This window comes from Pelobates fuscus, chromosome 4 (assembly GCF_036172605.1).
Source record: "Pelobates fuscus isolate aPelFus1 chromosome 4, aPelFus1.pri, whole genome shotgun sequence".
Classification (NCBI taxonomy): domain Eukaryota; kingdom Metazoa; phylum Chordata; class Amphibia; order Anura; family Pelobatidae; genus Pelobates; species Pelobates fuscus.
The window spans coordinates 174,463,098-174,484,174 of NC_086320.1; the positions used below are offsets into that span (position 1 = coordinate 174,463,098).

Here is a 21,077-nt window from a genome sequence, read left to right on the forward strand (position 1 = left end):
CGTCCCCATAGCAAATACAAGAACCCCAATGAAAACACATAACAACATAAACAAGTCTGCATCCCCGGGTTAAATAATCTATAGCTGTAACCAATTGGTTACAGCTATAGATTATTTAACCCGGGGATGCAGACTTGTTTATGTTGTTATGTGTTTTCATTGGGGTTCTTGTATTTGCTATGGGGACGGAGGTATCTTCATTGGCTCATTTCTTCACTTTTCTTTATTTCTTTTTGGTCTTTTTCTTTCTTTCTTTTTTCTTTGCTCTCACACATATTGGCTCACCTGCAGGGTAGGACTTATCCCTCCTTCTTATGGTTCACACATTCCAGATCTCACTTTCAGATTTATACACACACTGTTGTCAGATTTCTTACATTTCTTCCACACTTATACATGCACAGATATTCCATGTTGTCTTATGGGCACTTGCGTTATTGCATTTTCCTGGTTTAGATCCTATTATTTTAGGACTTACTTTCCCATATATTGGGTTTGATTCAGTACACATACTCACCTTATGTCCACACTTCCTTTGGGTTTGCTTACTTAGTTACCATTGTGGGTCTTAATTTATGGTATGGCTACACATGTCTATATATCTTCTTCCCTCTCTAGCTGTATATAGAATTCTTTTATTCTTTTAATTTGTTCCTCCTTGGTATGGGTAGCTACACTGGGATTGTGTTGTTACCATGGTTATTTCTCTCGTGATGATGTCATCACGCGGGGGGGCACGTTTCCACGCACGCACGTCATCACGCACGCACGCACGTCATCGCGCACGCACGCATGAACGTCATGATGCGGACTTTCTCATTTTTCCACACACACTCCGCCCGGCTAATTGCACTTCCGGAATCACTTCACACAGGTGGGGTAAGTTAATCACTCACTTTTGTGTATATATTTGTATGCTATGTGCATTATCACTATCTTGATAAAGACCCTGAAGGGTCGAAACGTTGATGTTAAAGTTGTGATTAAACACTTGATCCACTGTTGAAAAATCCAAGCGAGTGCTCCTGATTCTTACTTTCTATCTACTGGCCTGGAGGCACCCTGGTAATATACATTGCATATATGTTGCTTTAAGGTTGAGTGCCAGAGTCTGGACTAAATATATTGTAAGTGTGCTTGCCACACACTCTCTGTTAGCACCACCGTATTATTTACCTATATTATCTTACTACCATCAAGTTTGGGGATTGATTCCACTTGATCTTTGATCAAGCACTTTTCCATGGAGGATTTTTTACTTAGGGCTGGGGCCCTAGTGGACACTGCCGAGATACTACAAATCTCAGAAGCGGAGGCAGAGAATATTTTGTGGCCGAAGGGCACTGATGAATTACAGCATGTGGATTCCATCAGGGATGTATATAATGAACTGATCAAGTTAAAAAGGCGAGAAGTAGATTTGGATCTGCACGGGATATTTATCTCTGATTACTATAGATCCAAAAGGATCCCTAGAGGATTTAGGGTACGCAATGCACCTACCATCGGCAGACAGAACCCTGAATTTTGTCGCAAATGGGCTGGTATAGCCAATAAGTGTGCTTTAGATTGGATGATTATCACTGTGGAGGAGGTGAAGAATGAATTGGTGGTAGTCAAAGAGTCGATTAACAAGGTGGAAACATCCAATACATCACTAATAACGGCTTCAGCTTCTGCACAACAGATGATTAAACTACAAGATGAGATTATGCGATATAGAAACGATTTGATTAAATTTAAGAAGCAAAAACTGGCAAAGGTTGATCACGACTACACGCATCATCAGGTATATCACTGGTTATGTGGGGGAGAGAGACGGAGACCGCAATTTCCACGGCAGAAAATGAGGATTAGGAAACCACAATTCATGTCCATTGATACTAGCTCTGCAGAATCAATGTCTGAAACTGAGGGCGCAGACTCAAGGCAACGAATGGGAACCCAAATGAGATATGATTCCTCCCAACATTTTTTAGGTGGGGGACAACACCCCAACGACCCACCACCATCAACATTGGCAGCAAGAGCAAACACAAACATAGACCTATCAGGAGGGGACAGAGGGGCAGGATCTATAAAACTCAGGTCCAAACCACCAATGAAGAAGAAATAAACCCCGTATTCAACCTATCAACTAAACAGTTAACAAGGGATCACATTAGCATACTGTCTAAGGGACTGACATTTGTACCATTTTCTAAACCAGATAAGTTCGCATTGGATGTTGAATTATTTAAGATGAACCGTACTCTCAATTTGAACATTACACGGGACCAATGGGGCAATAAAGAAAAACATCCATTTAAATTGAAGAACATATGGGAACCGAAAACCTCTCAGGCCTCAATTAAGACGTTTGGACAACTAATCCGACAAGATATAAACCAGACTCTTCTCCAGCATAAACCTATGGGAGAAAACATGACTGCTGGGGAGAAAGTGGCATTGCAGGATCTGAAGAAAGACCATACTATAACGATTCGACCAGCGGATAAAGGAGGTGCCATAGTCATCCAAAACTACTCGGATTATAGAGCTGAAATTCTCAACCAATTGAGTGACAATGTTACATACCAGATGATCACCTTTGATCCTACCACCTCTTTTTTGAAAAAACTTCGAATATTAGTGGACCAAGGTATGGCTTCAGGATGGATTGATGAATACACGGCGGCATACCTGATAAATGAACACCCGAAAATCCCGGTATTGTACACATTACCGAAGGTACACAAGAACCCCAATACACCTCCGGGCAGACCGATCGTTTCGGCAAGAGGGGGTCTATTAGAACCCTTGGCTAAATTTGTGGATTACCATTGTAAAACTAGCATTGAGACCATACCTACATCCCTGAAGGACACTCAGGATTTCCTGGGGAAGATCAAAGAGCTCACTTTACCAGATTCACCAGTAATATTTGCTACTATTGATGTGAAAAGTCTGTTTACGATTATCCCGCATGATGCAGGGATGGCAGCACTTCGTACTTGGTTATGCGAGAGCAACTGTTACCATGGCCCCCCCATAGAATTCTTGTTAGAATGTTTGGAGTTTCTATTGTTTCATAATTATTTCAGATTTGAAAAGAATTTCTATATACAACTTCGGGGAACTGCGATGGGATCGGCCATAGCTCCATCCTACGCCAACTGCTACATGTACATTTTTGAGCGTAACAAGATTTTGGATATGTTTAGTGCCCACATTATTTCATACCACAGGTTTGTGGACGATATTTTTATCATTTGGTCTGGAGCAGTGGAAGAACTACAGTCCATGATTAATGTGATCAATAATGATGAATCCCCTGTGGAACTCACACTTCATTGGAGCACTGACAAGATACAATTCTTGGATGTAGAAGTATACAAATGTCACAACAAAATTGGCTATAGCCTATATAAGAAACCATCTGACCGGAATACGTTATTGCACTCCACGAGCTTTCACCCTCAGGCATTAAAAAAGTCTTTACCCATCTCCCAATTCCTCAGGGTACTGAGGAACAATTCCGACAGCACAAATTGTGAAACACAACTTGGGATGATGCAAAGAGCATTCTTGGAAAGGGGATACTATAAGGATACGCTTGAACAAGCCCTTAAACGGGCACGAGAGATCTATGTCAAAGGCACCACCCGATACAATGTCCCACAAATTACGATCCCGATGACATTCAATTCAGCCAGTGGGAACATCTCACGGAGTATTAAAAAACGCTGGGATATTCTATCTGCTGACAACTCTCTGAGTACCATTTTCTCCAATCCCCCTAGAATTGCCTATAGTAGGAATAAAAGTCTCAAGGATCTACTGATGAAAACAGATTTACCAAGAGAAAAGCTGACTTCTACTAAACCCACTAAGATGGGGTGCTTCAGGTGTACGGGATGTGTCACGTGTGGACATATGCTACCTGGTTCTACATTTGCACATCCACACTCGGGCACTAGATACAAGATTAATCATTATATCTCTTGCCTGACAGACCACGTGATATATCTCATCTCATGCCCATGTGGATTATGCTACGTGGGGAAGACGGATCTCACACTCCGAGACAGAATCAGGGGGCACCGATCATCAATTATGACAGCCTATAGAGATGGGAAAACAGACAAGCCGGTGGCCAAGCACTTCTTGGAATTTAACCATAGACTACCCACCTTGAAATTTATCGCCATCGATGTGATACCAACCCTCATGAGAGGTGGGGATCGATCCAAACTACTACTCCAGAAAGAGACCTTTTGGATCAAACGATTGGACACCCTACAACCCAGGGGACTTAATGAGTATATCTCATTTTCTTCATTTTTAGATACTCGTTAGATTATCTAGATTGGTTTTGTTCTCTTTTCCTTTGATTTGGATCTTCCGTTTTCCAAAAGCTGATCGCTATCATGTATTGGTTTGTAGTTTTTGTTTAGAGAAGTTTATCATCAGGGCCAGGCTGGCTCGAGACGGGCCATACGTCTATAATCAAGACGTTTGCTTTGGTATACATTCTTTTGTACTATTCTTCATCGGCTATGTCCTGTTACGTAGGGTTTTTATATTGTTTTCCTTCTTTCCTTAGATCTTGAGGTTAGGAGGGCAGTGAGGGTCTATTATGGAGATATTTGACAAGCTGTTCTAACCTTATGGGCTCTCTCCTATTCAAGAGATAGGGGGCCAGTATTATTCACATTTTTATATATATGGACAGGCTTATAGTGAGGTCTACCAATTGGTTACAGCTATAGATTATTTAACCCGGGGATGCAGACTTGTTTATGTTGTTATGTGTTTTCATTGGGGTTCTTGTATTTGCTATGGGGACGGAGGTATCTTCATTGGCTCATTTCTTCACTTTTCTTTATTTCTTTTTGGTCTTTTTCTTTCTTTCTTTTTTCTTTGCTCTCACACATATTGGCTCACCTGCAGGGTAGGACTTATCCCTCCTTCTTATGGTTCACACATTCCAGATCTCACTTTCAGATTTATACACACACTGTTGTCAGATTTCTTACATTTCTTCCACACTTATACATGCACAGATATTCCATGTTGTCTTATGGGCACTTGCGTTATTGCATTTTCCTGGTTTAGATCCTATTATTTTAGGACTTACTTTCCCATATATTGGGTTTGATTCAGTACACATACTCACCTTATGTCCACACTTCCTTTGGGTTTGCTTACTTAGTTACCATTGTGGGTCTTAATTTATGGTATGGCTACACATGTCTATATATCTTCTTCCCTCTCTAGCTGTATATAGAATTCTTTTATTCTTTTAATTTGTTCCTCCTTGGTATGGGTAGCTACACTGGGATTGTGTTGTTACCATGGTTATTTCTCTCGTGATGATGTCATCACGCGGGGGGGCACGTTTCCACGCACGCACGTCATCACGCACGCACGCACGTCATCGCGCACGCACGCATGAACGTCATGATGCGGACTTTCTCATTTTTCCACACACACTCCGCCCGGCTAATTGCACTTCCGGAATCACTTCACACAGGTGGGGTAAGTTAATCACTCACTTTTGTGTATATATTTGTATGCTATGTGCATTATCACTATCTTGATAAAGACCCTGAAGGGTCGAAACGTTGATGTTAAAGTTGTGATTAAACACTTGATCCACTGTTGAAAAATCCAAGCGAGTGCTCCTGATTCTTACTTTCTATATATATATATATATATTTCAATACTTATCCAAACCTTCTCTATAGTTAACAGAATATTGCTCTATTGGCAAAGAGCATTGTAAAATGTAGTTTACTGCACAGCACACCCTCTCATATTGTCAGGGGAGTCACGTCGAGATCCAATCAAAGGCTTGGACAATTTTAACAGCTCAAGGCGCATGTGCATGCTCTGAGCCAGGGAGAGGTAGTGAAGGAGGGAATGGAGCAAGAGGGAGGGGAGTTTAAACAAATAGCAGAGGGGGTAGGAGGAACAGAGTTCTGGGCTGTTTATGTAATCTGTGCTGGGGGTACATCTGTCTCCCAGCACACAATTAAAAAATATCTATGGATGTGCAGTGTTTCAAGCTGAAACACTGCACATGCTGACTCATATTACCATGACCACTTAAAAAAGCAGAAGTGGTCTTGATAGTTGGAGTAATCCTTTAAATTGTTTAAAAAAAAAAAAAAGAATAAAATATGCTTTGAAATGTTTTATAAAACTATCCCAGTGAGCAACGGTATTTGGCTCCACAAAGCTCTCCGCTCTCTAAATCTTCATTGATTGCCAAGCTTTGACGCCATGTGTACAATCTGAGTTTTCTTGTTCCCGTAGCTTATCGCTGTGTCAAAATAATGGAATGTGCATGTACAAACAACCTTCTCCCAGTCATCTGTTTCGTTTGTTCTCAATGTGTATCACCATTGATTTCTGTGCAGCGTTAATATATGAGTTTGTACTGTCTCGTCTGGCATGGCTTTAACATAGATACAGAAGTATGTGCTCTGTCACTTTAATCTTTACTGTTTCTAATCCATTCACACACTAAAATATGTGACAGGATCAGCCATCTAGAATCGTCTTCATTAAATGACTTCATTTTTACAAAAAGAACATAAAAGGGCTTTTTAACCTTTTGTTCACTAAAAAGGATAGTATGGGATGCATTCTCACATAGTTATTTACTGAAATGCTGTTGGAAATCAAACTTGAATACAAATTTTAGGCCACAATAGTCAAAATGGAAGGAATATTTGAAAACTCAGCTTTGCATTCATTTTAACTATATAGGTCTAAAATTTTAAATTCACTCTGAATTTCTAAAAGCTCAAATTAGAAGTTTTTATTGCTAAACGGTGAATTGAAAATCCAGTTTGCTAAATTAAATCCAACATAGCCAAGTCCAACATAGCCAAGTCAGAAATATACCTGTGTTGGTTGGCTTTATCTGTTACTTTCATCAAATTGCTTAAAAATTTAATGTTTAGTTCACCATAATAGTGAAAAGACATTCTCTCTAGTCCTCCTCCTTATCTGATGCTTAAAGTTGGTCTTAGCGAATATTTTAGATAGCCCTATAACACATAGGTCTTTAATATTGCTGGATAACATTTTCAAATTATTTAATATTTTTTGATAAACTCTTAAAATTATGTAAAAATTTTAATTTTGTGATATTTTGATGTACTGATTTCTTGTTTTATATAGGATATATTTTTGTATTTTAATATTCTGGAAATAGATATATTTTTACAGTTTATCCAAAAATGTTATATGAACCACTGGGCTTTGTCTTCCCAGTTTATTAGAAAAAGTCAAACTTCTCAAAGATCCATGTCTGATAAAATTTGGCAGCCTCGGTTCCAATTTGTATCCTCCACTCAGAGCAGATAGTGTTAACTCCACTATTAAGCAAAGCGTTCACATATGCATTGCAAGGTCCTTTCTATTAACTGGTCATACGAGACATGTAGCTGTATGATAATGTTTTTTGTTTCCCTTTTGAGTTTCTTATTTTTATGTTCATTTCTTGAGAATTGGTAATATCTCAATTATTGTTGACTTGTACCTACAACTGTCTCTTAAAGGGACACTCCAGGCACCCAGACCACTTCTGCTAATTGGAGTGGTCTGGGTGCCAACTCCCACTACTCTTAACCCTGCACGTGTAATTATTGCAGTTTTTTATAAACTGCAATAATTACCTTGCAGGGTTAACTCCACCTCTAGTGGCTGTCTACTAGACAGCCACTAGAGGGAACTTCCTGCTCTATAGCACAGATTATCTGTGCTAGAGCATCGCTGGACGCCCGCACGCTGTGTGAGGACCTCCAGCTTCGCTCAAATCCCCATAGGAAAGCATTGAAATTCGTTTTCAATGCTTTCCTATGGAGAGACCTAATGCGCATGCGCAGCATTGTCGCGCATGCGCATTAGGTCTCCTCGCCCGATGGGCGGGATCAGTCTCGCCAACCGGCCGACGGAGTAAGAAGGAGGAGCGGCGCGGAGGAGGAGACAGCGACGAGGGACATCGTCGCTGCCTCAGGTGACTGAAGGGGTTTTCACCCCTTCAGTAACCGGGGATTGGGGGGTGGGAGGGAGAGGGAACCTTCCCTTTAATTGAACAACTTTGTAAAAGCAAAAAAAAAAAAAACACACCCACACACACGACAAAGTTATTGGGACACACCTGTTAATTATTGAATTCAGGTGTTTCAAACAGACCCATTGCCACAGGTGTATAAGCTCAAGCACCTAGCCACGAAGCGGAAAACCATGTAAAGTCACAAAGAAGGGTCATAAAGTGCTGAGGCGCATCGTGCGTAAAAGTCGCCAATGATCTGCTGATCCTATAGCGGAAGAGTTCCAAAGTTCCTCTGACATAAATATCAGTACAAAAACTGTGCAGCGGGAGCTTCATGCTATAGGTTTCCATGGCAGAGCAGCTGCATGCAAGCCTCACATCAACAAGTACAAAGCCAAGCGTCAGAACGAGTGGTGTATAGCACGCTGCCATTGGACTCTGGAGTAGTGGAAACATGTTCTGTGGATGAAAAAATCCTGTGTCTCTGTTTGGCAGTCTGATGGGCGAGTCTGGATTTGGCAGAAGCCAGTAGAACGCCTGCACCAACTGTAGTTTGGTGGAGGAGGGATAATGGCTTATGATATATGTATATCTATCTATATCGTAATGGAGTAATTAAAAACTATACTATATATATATATAATAAAAACATGCACATACATACACACACATAAACTATATATAATTATTATTATTTAAAAAAAAACACTTCCATACAAGAGGAAACTATATTTTAGCAAGATCCTAAAAAACACACTTTCATTCACATGCCTGTGAAAACATGGTAACAAGCTTTACACGTGTTCTACAGATGTACGTCTATGTACAATGCTCTCTTAAGAAACAGTTTTTCCAGATCTAAATGTGTGCAAATGTTTATCCGCCAAAAGCAGCGTCTGCACCTACTTGTTATCATACAAGTATTCTGGTCTGTCTGAATGAGGAAGGATGGAGAATAATTTTACAAACGTTTCTGAAACCTCCATCTACGCTCATAAACATGGCATGGGAGAGGTCAGCCAGTCAGAAAAAAAAAAACTATTTACACTGATGTCATCATCACCTTACCCTGGGAATATTTTGCACATGTAATGAACATGGAGCCTGGGAATCTGGAAATGTGATAGGAACTCCGTCCCTTTAGGCCAAAATGTAAAAAGAAAAATGTTTTAGCGGAATATTAAAATACATAAAAATATATATATATATATATATATATATATATATATATCTGTCTGTGTGTGTGAGTACAAATTGTTAAAATAGATGTCACAGAGCACTGGAGTAATGTTCTATCATGTGTCTTATAAGGAAACAAAGAACAAAAAAAAGTAAAATTTGATTGACTGAAAGTGGTAATGATTTTCTACGGAACAGAAATGCATTAATACAGTAATATTAAACATAGGATGTTCTATGAATCCAAAGGCCTGCTGACCACATGACATTCCAAAATGTTTTTATATGTACTCTTCCTAATTCGACTGAAAAATCTTTGTGGTCTTCTGGATTATGTCATCTATCTGATGGAGTTTGGCATGTGATTCAAAATTATATAATGATATAGTGAAATAACGCAACTACTTATTTAAAAACAAAATGATGGTGCTAATGTAAGGAATCCCATTGACAACTACATAGATATCACCTTCAAACTGAAAATACATAATTACATTAAAAAGTACATATAGTAATAGACAAAAATAAATAAATACATAAACAGCACGTGTACATATACGGTCTTGTTCCCCTCAACTAATAAGACCACATGAAATTTAGGTTTGGGAAGAAAATATTAAAATTATTATATGGAATTACCACCAGAAATGTTCTCTTACTCAGCGATTTATGGGGTTTCAGAATACCGCAACATATATTTCCCATTCTGTACTATATTAAATTCTCATTAATTCAACATAATTACTAGTTATTTTTAGGATTTTTTTTTTATTTACTTCTAATTAATGTAGCATAAAATATAAGCTGCTAGTGCTAGATTGTATTTTATTGAGTTCTAATGGGTGATTAAAATGCAATGCAAAATTCCTACATGGTTTGACCTGTTTCACACGCTATGTCTCTGCCTGACTATATGTCTACATTGCTGTTTAAAGCAGCACTGTCACTGTCTGGGGACTTTGCATAATTTGGCTGGGGTGTGTGCAGATAAATGCGCAGGTAATGGTGAGATTTAAATACCTGAACGTGTCCCTCGGGGAGGGGAGCGGCCATCTTCTTTCGGATGGTCCTCTTCTGCCCCTGGTGTTTCAGCGCCAAGAGCCAACGTCACTGCTGTACCCTCACACATGCTCCATAGACACAGCTAATAACTCTGCACCCATCACTGGTGTCGGCTAGGACAGTTAGAGATGGTGGTAGCTTCCACTAGAGGACAAAATATCAGACAAAGTGGTCCCTACTTTGTCTAAGGATATATTTTGACTAGGTTGGAATTCCAGTGAAATTCCAACACAGTCAGTATGAGTATTTTATAAATATTTTATCTTTTTGAAATACTAATTTTGCAGGGAGGAGGGTGACAGTGCCACCTAAGGTCAAAATATGATCTAACAGGTCAGAATTAAAAGGGTGTGCCTACCAAGTAGGCTGCTTGTGAAATGCTGGGCATCTGGCACTATACAAGTGATTTTAACAACCTTGGTGTTTATCACAGACAGAGTACAAGCGTGCATTGTTTTAAAGAACCAGTCAGGGAGGAAATACTGGTTACCTAGAACACTGAAGCAATTGTTTTCCAATAACCACTTGACCCTGGCACCTAGCACTCCCTTATGCTATGCATTGTGACATATTTCAAGGAGCTAGGAATGGTCCATAGAGCAGAGTGCAGTTGAGTGAAGTAACATAATTTAACAGCAGTAATAATACATCAATGGCTTGCTTTATAGGAAATGTCTAAGCAAGTCATTACCTAAAATATTGAATAAATGCACCTTTAATTGCCAAAACTGTTCCTTGTTTTACTCATTAACTCTCTCTGTGTGAGTTAATATCTTAGCCTGTGACATTACTGTAGTATATCTATTATTTTAAACTTTGTCTCATGCCACCTACTGAAAGCAGGATTGTCTGATTTCCATAATAGGTTCCCCTATATTTGTGCAATGTTCATTATATTAGCACTTGATGTGAATATTTTTTTTCATGAATTATAAACCAAACCAAGATAAGTTCTGGACAAATCTGAACAGACACAAAGGTTTTGCACTTAAATCTTTCCTGATGGCGATAATGTTTTGTTAAATGCAAAATACTCTGCACTTCCTTCAACCAATACAAAATTAAACTATTCAAACCCAGTACACATTTACTGCAGTGTTATTTTCATGCATATGTTTAACATCTTCTTTATAAATACATACAGTGATTTCATATTACCAATTACTTTACAAATCTATATTTTGCCTTGAGATGTAATTGAGGATTGCAATTTCATTGTATTATATAATAAATCTCTGTACCAAAATAACTCATATATTACCTCTATATAACTAACTTATCAAATTGAAAAACAAAACAAAACAAGATATCTTCTCTACCTGGTGAAATGTTTAGTTTGTCACACACTATGTTTCCATGCAGAATATTACACTTAAAGGACCACTATAGGCACCCAGATTACTTCAGCTCAATGAAGTGGTGTGGGTGCCAGATCCCTCTAGTTTTAACCCTGCAGCTGTAAACATAGCTGAAACTGCTATGTTTCACTGAGGGTTAATCCAGCCTCTAGTGGCTGTCTCACTGACAGCCACGAGAGGCCGCTTCCGTGGTTCTCACAACGCTGACTTCCATAGGAAAGCATTGAGTAATGCTTTCCTATGAGCGGTTTGAATGCGCGCACGGCTCTTGCCTATCTGGCAAGAGGGGTGGTCAACATATAGTCATCCAGCCATAGCAGAACTGCAACTTCCACGATGCTTTGTCAATATATATTTCACAGAAACAATAATTGACCAGTAGCCTATTAATACACACAAACCTTTTCAAATTTCAGTACTCTTCTTGTAGATTGTTACATTGGTTTGTTAACTAAACTATACATTTAAAGGGAATCTTCAGATCATTATCTTTATGTGTGAAGAGTGTGTCCTCTTTTTATTCCATTTTACAAAAAGTGCAGATTTCAACGGAAAATTATACTTTTATAAAGTAAGCTTGTTACACCCCCTGGCTTTCAATAAGACAACCGGTTCTGTTACTTCCTGGTTTGGTTAGCTCAGTGGAGTTCAACTCAAGAGGCAGACAAGTGCTCAGAGCACATGCCTTGCAAAGGCTTCTTATTGAGCTGCATTGGGAAATCTGTGATTTGACAACTACTGAAAGTCTGGGCTGGGTTAAAAGGGAAGAGCTTGCAAAGGCTGCAGTCAAGAGATCTGCAGCTATTACAATCTGTTTTTAGATATACCCCCAATGAAAAAAATACATAATTAAATGCATGCACACACGCTTTCATCGGGGCAGACAACCATTGATTTTTATTGTTTTTTTTGTGTTTATGCAATGAAATATCCCTTTAAATACATTTATACTGGCTATTTAAAAACATTCTCTTGCATATTTTGTAAATTAGTAATAGTTTCTGTGTGGATCTTGTTGTCCTCTTTTCTTTAACTTGAAATGCTTTGCTATTCTGAGTTCACATTTCATCTTTGTGCCAAACATCTACTTGACCCCAAACGTCTGACTTCTACTTGACAAAGAGGCAGCAAACTGTTATAAATATTGCTAAAGCCTACTCTAACCTTGTTTCTACTCTATCGATTTTATCTATGGCAGAGGAAGACCACCTCGGCACTCCAGATGTTATGGACTACATATCCCATAAAGCTTTTACAGTCATAATACTGGCAAAGCATCACGGGAGACGTAGTCCACAACATCTGGAGTGCGGACAGTTGCCTACCACTGATCTAGGGGATGCAAGTAAAATTATTCTGTGCCTGCATATGAATACACAGATCTACATGTTAACACAAAATTTCTATTTACAACTCTAGAAAGAAAAACCTGTTCACCTCTCCGTGGGCTCTCGTGGTTGAAGAGAATGCCATTAACTGCAAACAGGTTGTAAGCTTCTCTGAAATTTACCACAATCCAATAGGCATAGAGTTTGGCAGCACCTGCAGACAGAAAAATACATCAATCAGTCCACAATTTCCACAGCCATTCACAAGCATATGTTTAAAATCAACTCTTTAATTTAGAAAGCATTGGTTTAATCAACAGAGCACAAAAACATGCTTGTTAACATTTTTTTAAAGTTCCTAAGATATTATTTACAAACACTTGCACTTATATTACCGGTCTACCTTGCTTAGAAAATAACATTTCTTAGAATGCACCTGAAACACACTTGTAATATTAAAACTTTTTAATCATATGACACTGGAAGATACATTGACATAGAGGATCAAATGAACGTAGATCATCACTAATCCGCTGGCGAAGTGGAGCCAAGGGCAGCATATAATTAATGAGGAATGAGTTTTGTGGTCTTAAGGCAATCCTGATTAAATCAGAATGGCTGGGTTTCACAACCGAAGCTCAGACATCACCCATTTTGAGGTTACAAAAGTCTGCAAAAGCGCAATAAATGACACAAGTTGGCATGTGCTTTTTCACTGCTTTATTTTATATATATATATATATATATATATATATATATATATATATATATATATATATATATATATATATATATATATATATATATATATATATATATATATATATATATATATATATATATATAAATACATAGCTTGGCACTCACCCTTCCTCCAAAAAAATCACAGCGTTTTATGCCTAGGTGAAATCCCGCATTGTAAATATATGAAGATGAATGAAGAGATGCACTCTCAGGACTTTTATAAAGATAATAAGGAATTTATTCCAAGTAAAGGTATTACATCAAATCATGATTTCATCAATGGCTACTGGCAAGTCAGCCTGAGGTGAATGCAGTCCAGCTCACTGAGCAGGAAGCACTCTCTGCAGGGTCCTAGTGCTGTGATTGTAGTGCAAGTGAGTCTAGTGATGTGCACTAGCTGCGTGTTTTGGGAACAGTTCCTTGTGTTCCCAATAGTTAAACACAAGGCAACAAAGCCAGGAAGTTGGAGGACCTGAAAATAGGGACTGTCCTGGAGAAACCAGGAAGGTTGGGAGGCATGGGTTGTATGTCACCAGCGACTATTGATTACATGAAGAACAGTGGGGAAATCAAATGGGAATAGCACAATTTAAACCGCTTATATATTTTTCTCACTCTGCTACTTTGGCCTATACACAGGCATAATCAGAAAAAGTAGTCAACTTACCGTACGGTGACCTAGGGTAAAATGGAGTGGTTTCCCTTTGGGGGATTTCCTGAACCTTGCCATACAGTTCACTGGTTGAGGCTTGGTAAAACTTCACAGAGTTAATAAGGCCGCAGGTTTTAATAGCATCTAGAAGACGTAAAGTACCAACTCCATCGACGTCTGCAGTATACTCTGCCAAGTCAAATGAGATCTACGGAAACAAAGTAAATAATACGTTCACATGTTCTAAACATCCACAATCTAAAAAACACCTACATTTGTGTATAAATCAATGTACAAAGCTTTTATTTTCAGTTACAAATGCTACTAGCATATATCACTTTGATTTGTATAAATATAAATTTACTAAATAATATGACTAGTTCGATAAAATATACAGACATATCTCAAAGACAGAGGTGATATATTAAGATACACCAGTTGGCACATCTTTCACTCCAATGAGGGAGTCTAACTGTTTCTATAACATTTCACATAGTGCATTCAAAGCAAACTTTAGTATAATACAGAATAATTACAAAAGTATTGGATAGTGTTTTATAAAATGGAACGGTAAGATCTTGTTCAGTCAATGCAATAAACAAAATTGAAGCAGTTACAGGGGTGAACAGAGCTGCAGAGGGAAGAAAAAATACCTACCTACTTCTGTGACACGTCTGTATTCAGAATGTGTTCACCCATGATGCAATGGATGTGTAATGGCCACCGGAGCATCTTCACAGAAATGCCATACAAGCACATGCTTTTTAGGCATTCTTGCGTATGCAATGCATGGGTTCATTCCAAGAATGCATGTACATAAACAAATAAAATTGCTAAGATGTTTAGTATAATACTCCATATCTAACTTTTGGTTAGCTATTGGGTTTACATTTAATGGCTAAAACAGAACTGTCACTACCTTGGAATTTTTTTAAAAATTCCAATGTAGTGACAGTTCTGTTTTAGTCTTTGGTCAAATTATGTAAGGCATGACCATGGTGCCTGATTTTTCAACTGTAGCATTACCATAGTTATCGTTTCTTCAACTGTTGTGTGATATATATAAAAAAATAATCCTGCACAATCCCTTCACTAAACTTTCATGGGGTCTTAAAAGCACGGAGGGCAGTGCTGCTGTTTTTTGTTGGAAGTTTCCTGTTCAAAGCATGGGGGACCCAATTTTGGATTTGACGTAAAGGACTGCTATAGGAAGACCCAGTGAAAGCATTCCCCCAATATATACAGTTAGAAACAATATTTATTTGTGTTCTAAGCAAATACAAAAGAACAAAACAAGCATCACTAGTGTAGCTACCATTTTGTCCAAAGTAGTATTATTATTTTTTTTTTAAATGCAGCATGTTTGTTTTACCATTTTGACACCTTAAATCAACCTCACCATATTATTTAAACTCACAAGGACCAAACACACGACATATTTTGATTATGTACATTAAAGCAGCTCTGTCATCTCTCCCCCCTTCCAAAATGAGAATTTGATAAAGAGAAAGATAACATGAACACAGTCAAAAAATATACTGAGACAAAAAGGTAGCGCTACGTTTTGTTAATCATTGTCACGTTCACAGCCTGCAAACTGAAGATGAGTGGGAAAATGCTCTCTGTCAGGGTTAATAACTAAAGTGAGAATTCAAACTCAATTTCAAATGTAAGGTGATAACAGCAGAATCTGAAAAATTCTCTAAGTCTGCTTTCCTTTCAGGTCAGCTACATTGGCCTTAACTTTGAATTCTCACTTTAGTAAATAACCCTGTCTGTCTATGGAGGATCCCACGGTCTACTCCATAGACCTCAGTGTTGCACTTTCACCCATGTACGAGAGTACAACTGTAATGTGGGCTGCTCGCAGATAAAGCACCAGAGGCTGAAGATGATCTGGCTCAAAGATAAATATAACAACCTCCTTTGCACTAGTCAGAAAATTATGTACAGATCCCAGATGGTGACAGATCCGCTTTAAATACAGTGGGTTCAATTGAATGTATTAACAAACAGTAATTGCACATTAATGTGTGTTAATTAATTGCAGCAGGGTTTACAGCCAAATTAGCATAGGGGGTTTGGAGCTGAAGCTCCAGGTCCACACATTGCAATATACCCAAGATGTCTGATTTGTTTATATCTATTTGAACAAGCTGCTGCTTTGAAGTACACATCACATGTGGGCAGGGAGGTACCTGGTTGATCAGAATGACACATGAAGTACCAAAGGTTGGTTTGGCACTCTATATACAATCTGGATCTGCCATATGATGAGTAATTCCTCTGCACCATGTCCATTGCAAACCATACCTCTCTCTGTGCCCTTTAAACAATAGTTCAACATGCATTATGACCCATAGACAGTGTCTTATTGTACACATTGCTTTCCCAACAGAGTCCCCTAATCCTCAGACTGAACGTAAACATTGATCTTACAAACATGAAATTCCCAATTTATGAATGCATGTGTGAATGGTTTCATATATAGGTGCAAAGTCTAGTTTCAGACATAGATCTGGTTTATAATTTGTAATTCTGGCATAAAAAAACATGACCATTTTGTAATTAGGCCCACACTAATAGTCAGCGCTAATATTCACCTATGGCCTTACCCCAGCATTGCCTGAAGTTTCAGCCAGGAAAGCATATTCTCTAAATTCCCAGCATTCGAAACCATAATAAATAGGAGGTATTTGGATTAAAATGTCTTTAGAGTGGAAAAGGGTTAAAAAGGTCTTAAAGGTGTACTATATTTAACAATAGTGTGGACTCTAAACCATTTACAATACAATATTTTTAAAGTTAATCTTTCATTTGCCTAAAATAATGGAGCAGCCAACAATAATGCAATTTATTCATAAAAAATGTTAATATACTTGTTAAATTAGCGTTCGTTTGAATATAATCCCAAAGTCAACATAAAAAACCTCCAGAGATTACACAACTTCATAAGCACATGTACTAGTGGTTTGATTAGCGTGTTGGTCTTCCTTCCATCTTGTCACACATATACAGACACATACAATACATGTGCAGTCACACACAGACTATTCCTCTACAATGACCATGTTTATCTTTTGGCGGATTGGAAGGATTATATCTGCGGGAGAATTCACAGGAATTGTGCTTTATATAAAAGTGGTGATGATGATGGCATATACTTGGCAGCAGCAAGGTTAAAGACATTATTTCCAGGAAGTACTGTGCCCAGTTAATAATTATGACTATCTACAGTATGAGGATTGATACAGCATATATATGTAACATGTTTCCATGACCGAGGTGTCACTGTGTTCTGGCATGTGAACGGTGCCCGGGATATTCGCAGCAGGAAAGTGCACTGCTGCAGAAAGGTGTTGCTGGCATAACAGGGGCACAGTGGGTTGATTGAAATACTGTGTTTTGACAGCAGATTGTCACTCATAAAACACTAGCAGTATTTTCAAGCTAGGAGCAATTATTTCCTATGCACAGAAAGGTCATCTTAAATACTCATAAGCCCCAGCCTATAAATGACAGTGTGTGGTCAGCCGGTGCTTTTTCACCTCTGCTCTCAATTACAGGGAGAATGCGACTTTCACTATAAAAGCTAACCAGATGTACACATCACAAAGAGGGCAACTCTGTTTATAGACATGATACTAGTTACTTTGCTACTTGAATGTGAGCTTTTACATGATGTGCCCACCCTTCAGTGCGATATTGAACAATTAATTCTAACTACAGGATTAAAACGGCCATTTTACTGTGAGCAAGGAGACGCCTTGCTTCTGTGATGAACAGGCAATATGCCTTGGAGTCTTAATCACTAGAACACAAGTCCTCCTGCTGTCACTACAAAGAATGGAGAGAGAGAGAGAGAGAGAGAGAGAGAGAGAGAGAGAGAGATAGATTAGCTTAGTTTATAAAAGCTGATCCCAATGTGTCCAAAGACCCTGTTGGTTTTTGTATACAGACTAATTATACCAAAATATACCTTTTCATAACATTAAAATGAAAATAGGTATTATTGTGGTTTCAAGATGGAAAGGTGGAAATATAGAATATAAATTAACAAATAAATTGGATTACTTCATTCAACACTGACAGGTATGCAGTTCTGAGTGGTATGAGGGATGCGGCGTGACGGAATTAAGGCTGAGTGGAATATTGTCATATTAATGAATGAGAGGGGATGAAGTGCAACTCAGTATCAGATATTGCTTCAAGGGTTGCAATAATCCTCCAGCAGATACACCCTAAAATACCTGACAGCTTGTTACTTTGTCCTAAATGGAAAATATATGTTGAGGCTGTATTCAGCATTTAAGTGACAAATTACAATTATTGTATAGCTATTAGTTACACGTATGATTCATGGGAATATTTGCAATAAACAAGTTTCACTCATTCAGTAGCAACACATATTATATCGTATCTTGATTACCTCAATTCTAATTCGATATTGAATAGCTTTTGACATTGTTAAATACTATAGTGTATACATTTCAGCAAACAGCCATGGGAAAAAAAAAAAAATACTCCCTTTTTGAATTATATGGTTTTACAGATCAGGACATAACAATTATCTGAACCGTAGCAGGTCTTAAAAGTAGGTAAATACAGCCTCAGATGAACAACAAATGACATATGACACCATGTTATGATTTATTTAAAAAACAAAAAAACAAAAAGGAGAAACCTTGTGTGAAAAACTAAGTACACTTTACTGCTTCCATAGGATTAAGAGGCTAAGTAGTAGACAGGTGCTGCAAATCAAACGTCCTTGATTAATTCATCATCAGCAAGTGTGACCACCTCTATAAAATCCAAAGTTTTAGCAGTCGGGAGCATTCAGGTGTGTGTTAACACAATGCCAAGGAAGAAAGACATCAGCAATGATCTTAGAGAAGCAATTGTTGCTGGCCATCAAAGTGGGAAGGGTCACAAGACAATTTCCAGACGACTTAAATTCCATCAGTGTACTACAGTGAGAAAGTTCTTTCAAAAGTGGAAAACATTCAAGACAGTTGCCAATCATCCCGGGGGTGGAGGTCCCAGCAAATTGCAAAATTGCAAAAATTGCTCAGAGAAATTGCAAAAAACAATAACTACTCCACAGGCCTCGGTTTGCATGGCTAATGTTAAAGTTCATGACAGTAAAATTAGGAAAAAACTAAGCAAGTTTGGTTGATTTGGAAGGCTTGTCTGGATAAAGCCACTTTTCTCTAAAAAGAACATGACAGCATGGCTTAGATTTGCAAAGTTGCAACTAAACAAACTACAAGACCTCTGGAACAATGTCCTTTGGACAGATGAGACCAAAGTGGAGATGTTTGGCCATAATGCACAGCGCCACTTTTGTTGAAAACCAAACACAGCATATTAGCACAAACACCTCATACCATCTGTCAAGCACAGTGGTGGAGGAGGAATTATGTTGGCTTGTTTTGCAACCACGTGACCTGGGAACCTTTCAGTAATTGAGTCAACCACAAACTCCTCTGTATACCAAAATATACCAGAGACAAATATGAGGCCATCTGGCTGACAGCTAAAGTTTGGCCGAAATTGGGTCATGCAACAGGAAAACGATATTGAGCACACCAGCAAATCTGCAACAAAATAGCTGAAAAATAAAATAATCAAGGTGTTGTAATGGCCCAGTGAAAGTCCAGACCTCAACCCAATTGAAATGCAGTGGGGGAACCTTAAGAGAGCTGTGCATAAACAGAAAAGCTAAATAAAGTGAGGCGACGTTGTAAAGAAGAGTTGGCCAAACGATGTGAAAGACTGATACAGTCATACAGAAAACGATTACCGTATATACTCGAGTATAAGCCGAGTTTTTTAGCACATTTTTTGTGCTAAAAAAACCCAACTCGGCTTATACTCGAGTCAATAGTCTGTATTATGGCAATTTGCATTGCCATAATACAGACTGGGGGGAGAGGGGGGCTGGCAGAGCTGTAACTTACCTTTCCTGCAGCTCCTGTCAGCTTCCTCCTCCTCCGCGCCGTCCGTTCAGCACCTCGGTCAGCTCCCAGTGTAAGTCTCGCGAGAGCCGCGGCTCTCGCGAGACTTACACTGGGAGCTGACAGAGGGAGCTGCACGGACGGCGCGGAGGAGGAGAGAGCTGACAGGAGCTGCAGGAAAGGTAAGTTACAGCTCTGCCAGCCCCCCTCTCCCCCCCACTGAACTACCAATGCTGGACCACCAGGGAGTGAGAGCCCCCCTCCCTGGCCAGCTAGCAAGCAGGGAGGGGGGCCGAAAAAAAAAATTAGTAATAATAAAAAAATAATAATAATTAAATAATACAAAATAATAATTAAATTAAATAAATATAAATAATAAATAATAATTAAAAAAATTAAAATAATAAAAAAATAAAAAATAAATTGCCCACCCCCCACCAAGGCTCTGCCAGCCCCCCTCTCCCCCCCACTGAACTACCAATGCTGGACCACCAGGGAGTGAGAGCCCCCCTCCCTGGCCAGCTAGCAAGCAGGGAGGGGGGCCGAAAAAAAAAAATTGTAATAATAAAAAAAAAATAATAATTAAATAATACAAAAATAATAATTAAATTAAATAAATATAAATAATAATAAATAATAATTAAAAAAAATTAAAATAATAAAAAAATAAAAAATAAATTGCCCACCCCCCACCAAGGCTCTGCAACACACACACACACACACACACTGCACTCATACACACACTGC

At 38.6% G+C, this 21,077-nt stretch overlaps 1 protein-coding gene across 1 annotated transcript in view; it reads right to left on the reverse strand.

The window, feature by feature from the left end:
• Nucleotides 1-21,077, reverse strand: part of GMDS (GDP-mannose 4,6-dehydratase) — a 752,713-nt gene that overhangs the window by 484,598 nt on the left and 247,038 nt on the right. The window contains exons 5-6 of the mRNA XM_063451788.1: nt 14,389-14,581; nt 13,087-13,191 (exon numbers count right to left, since the gene is read on the reverse strand). Of these exons, the coding sequence (XP_063307858.1) occupies nt 13,087-13,191; nt 14,389-14,581 (298 nt within the window). The remainder of the gene's footprint in view (nt 1-13,086; nt 13,192-14,388; nt 14,582-21,077) is intronic.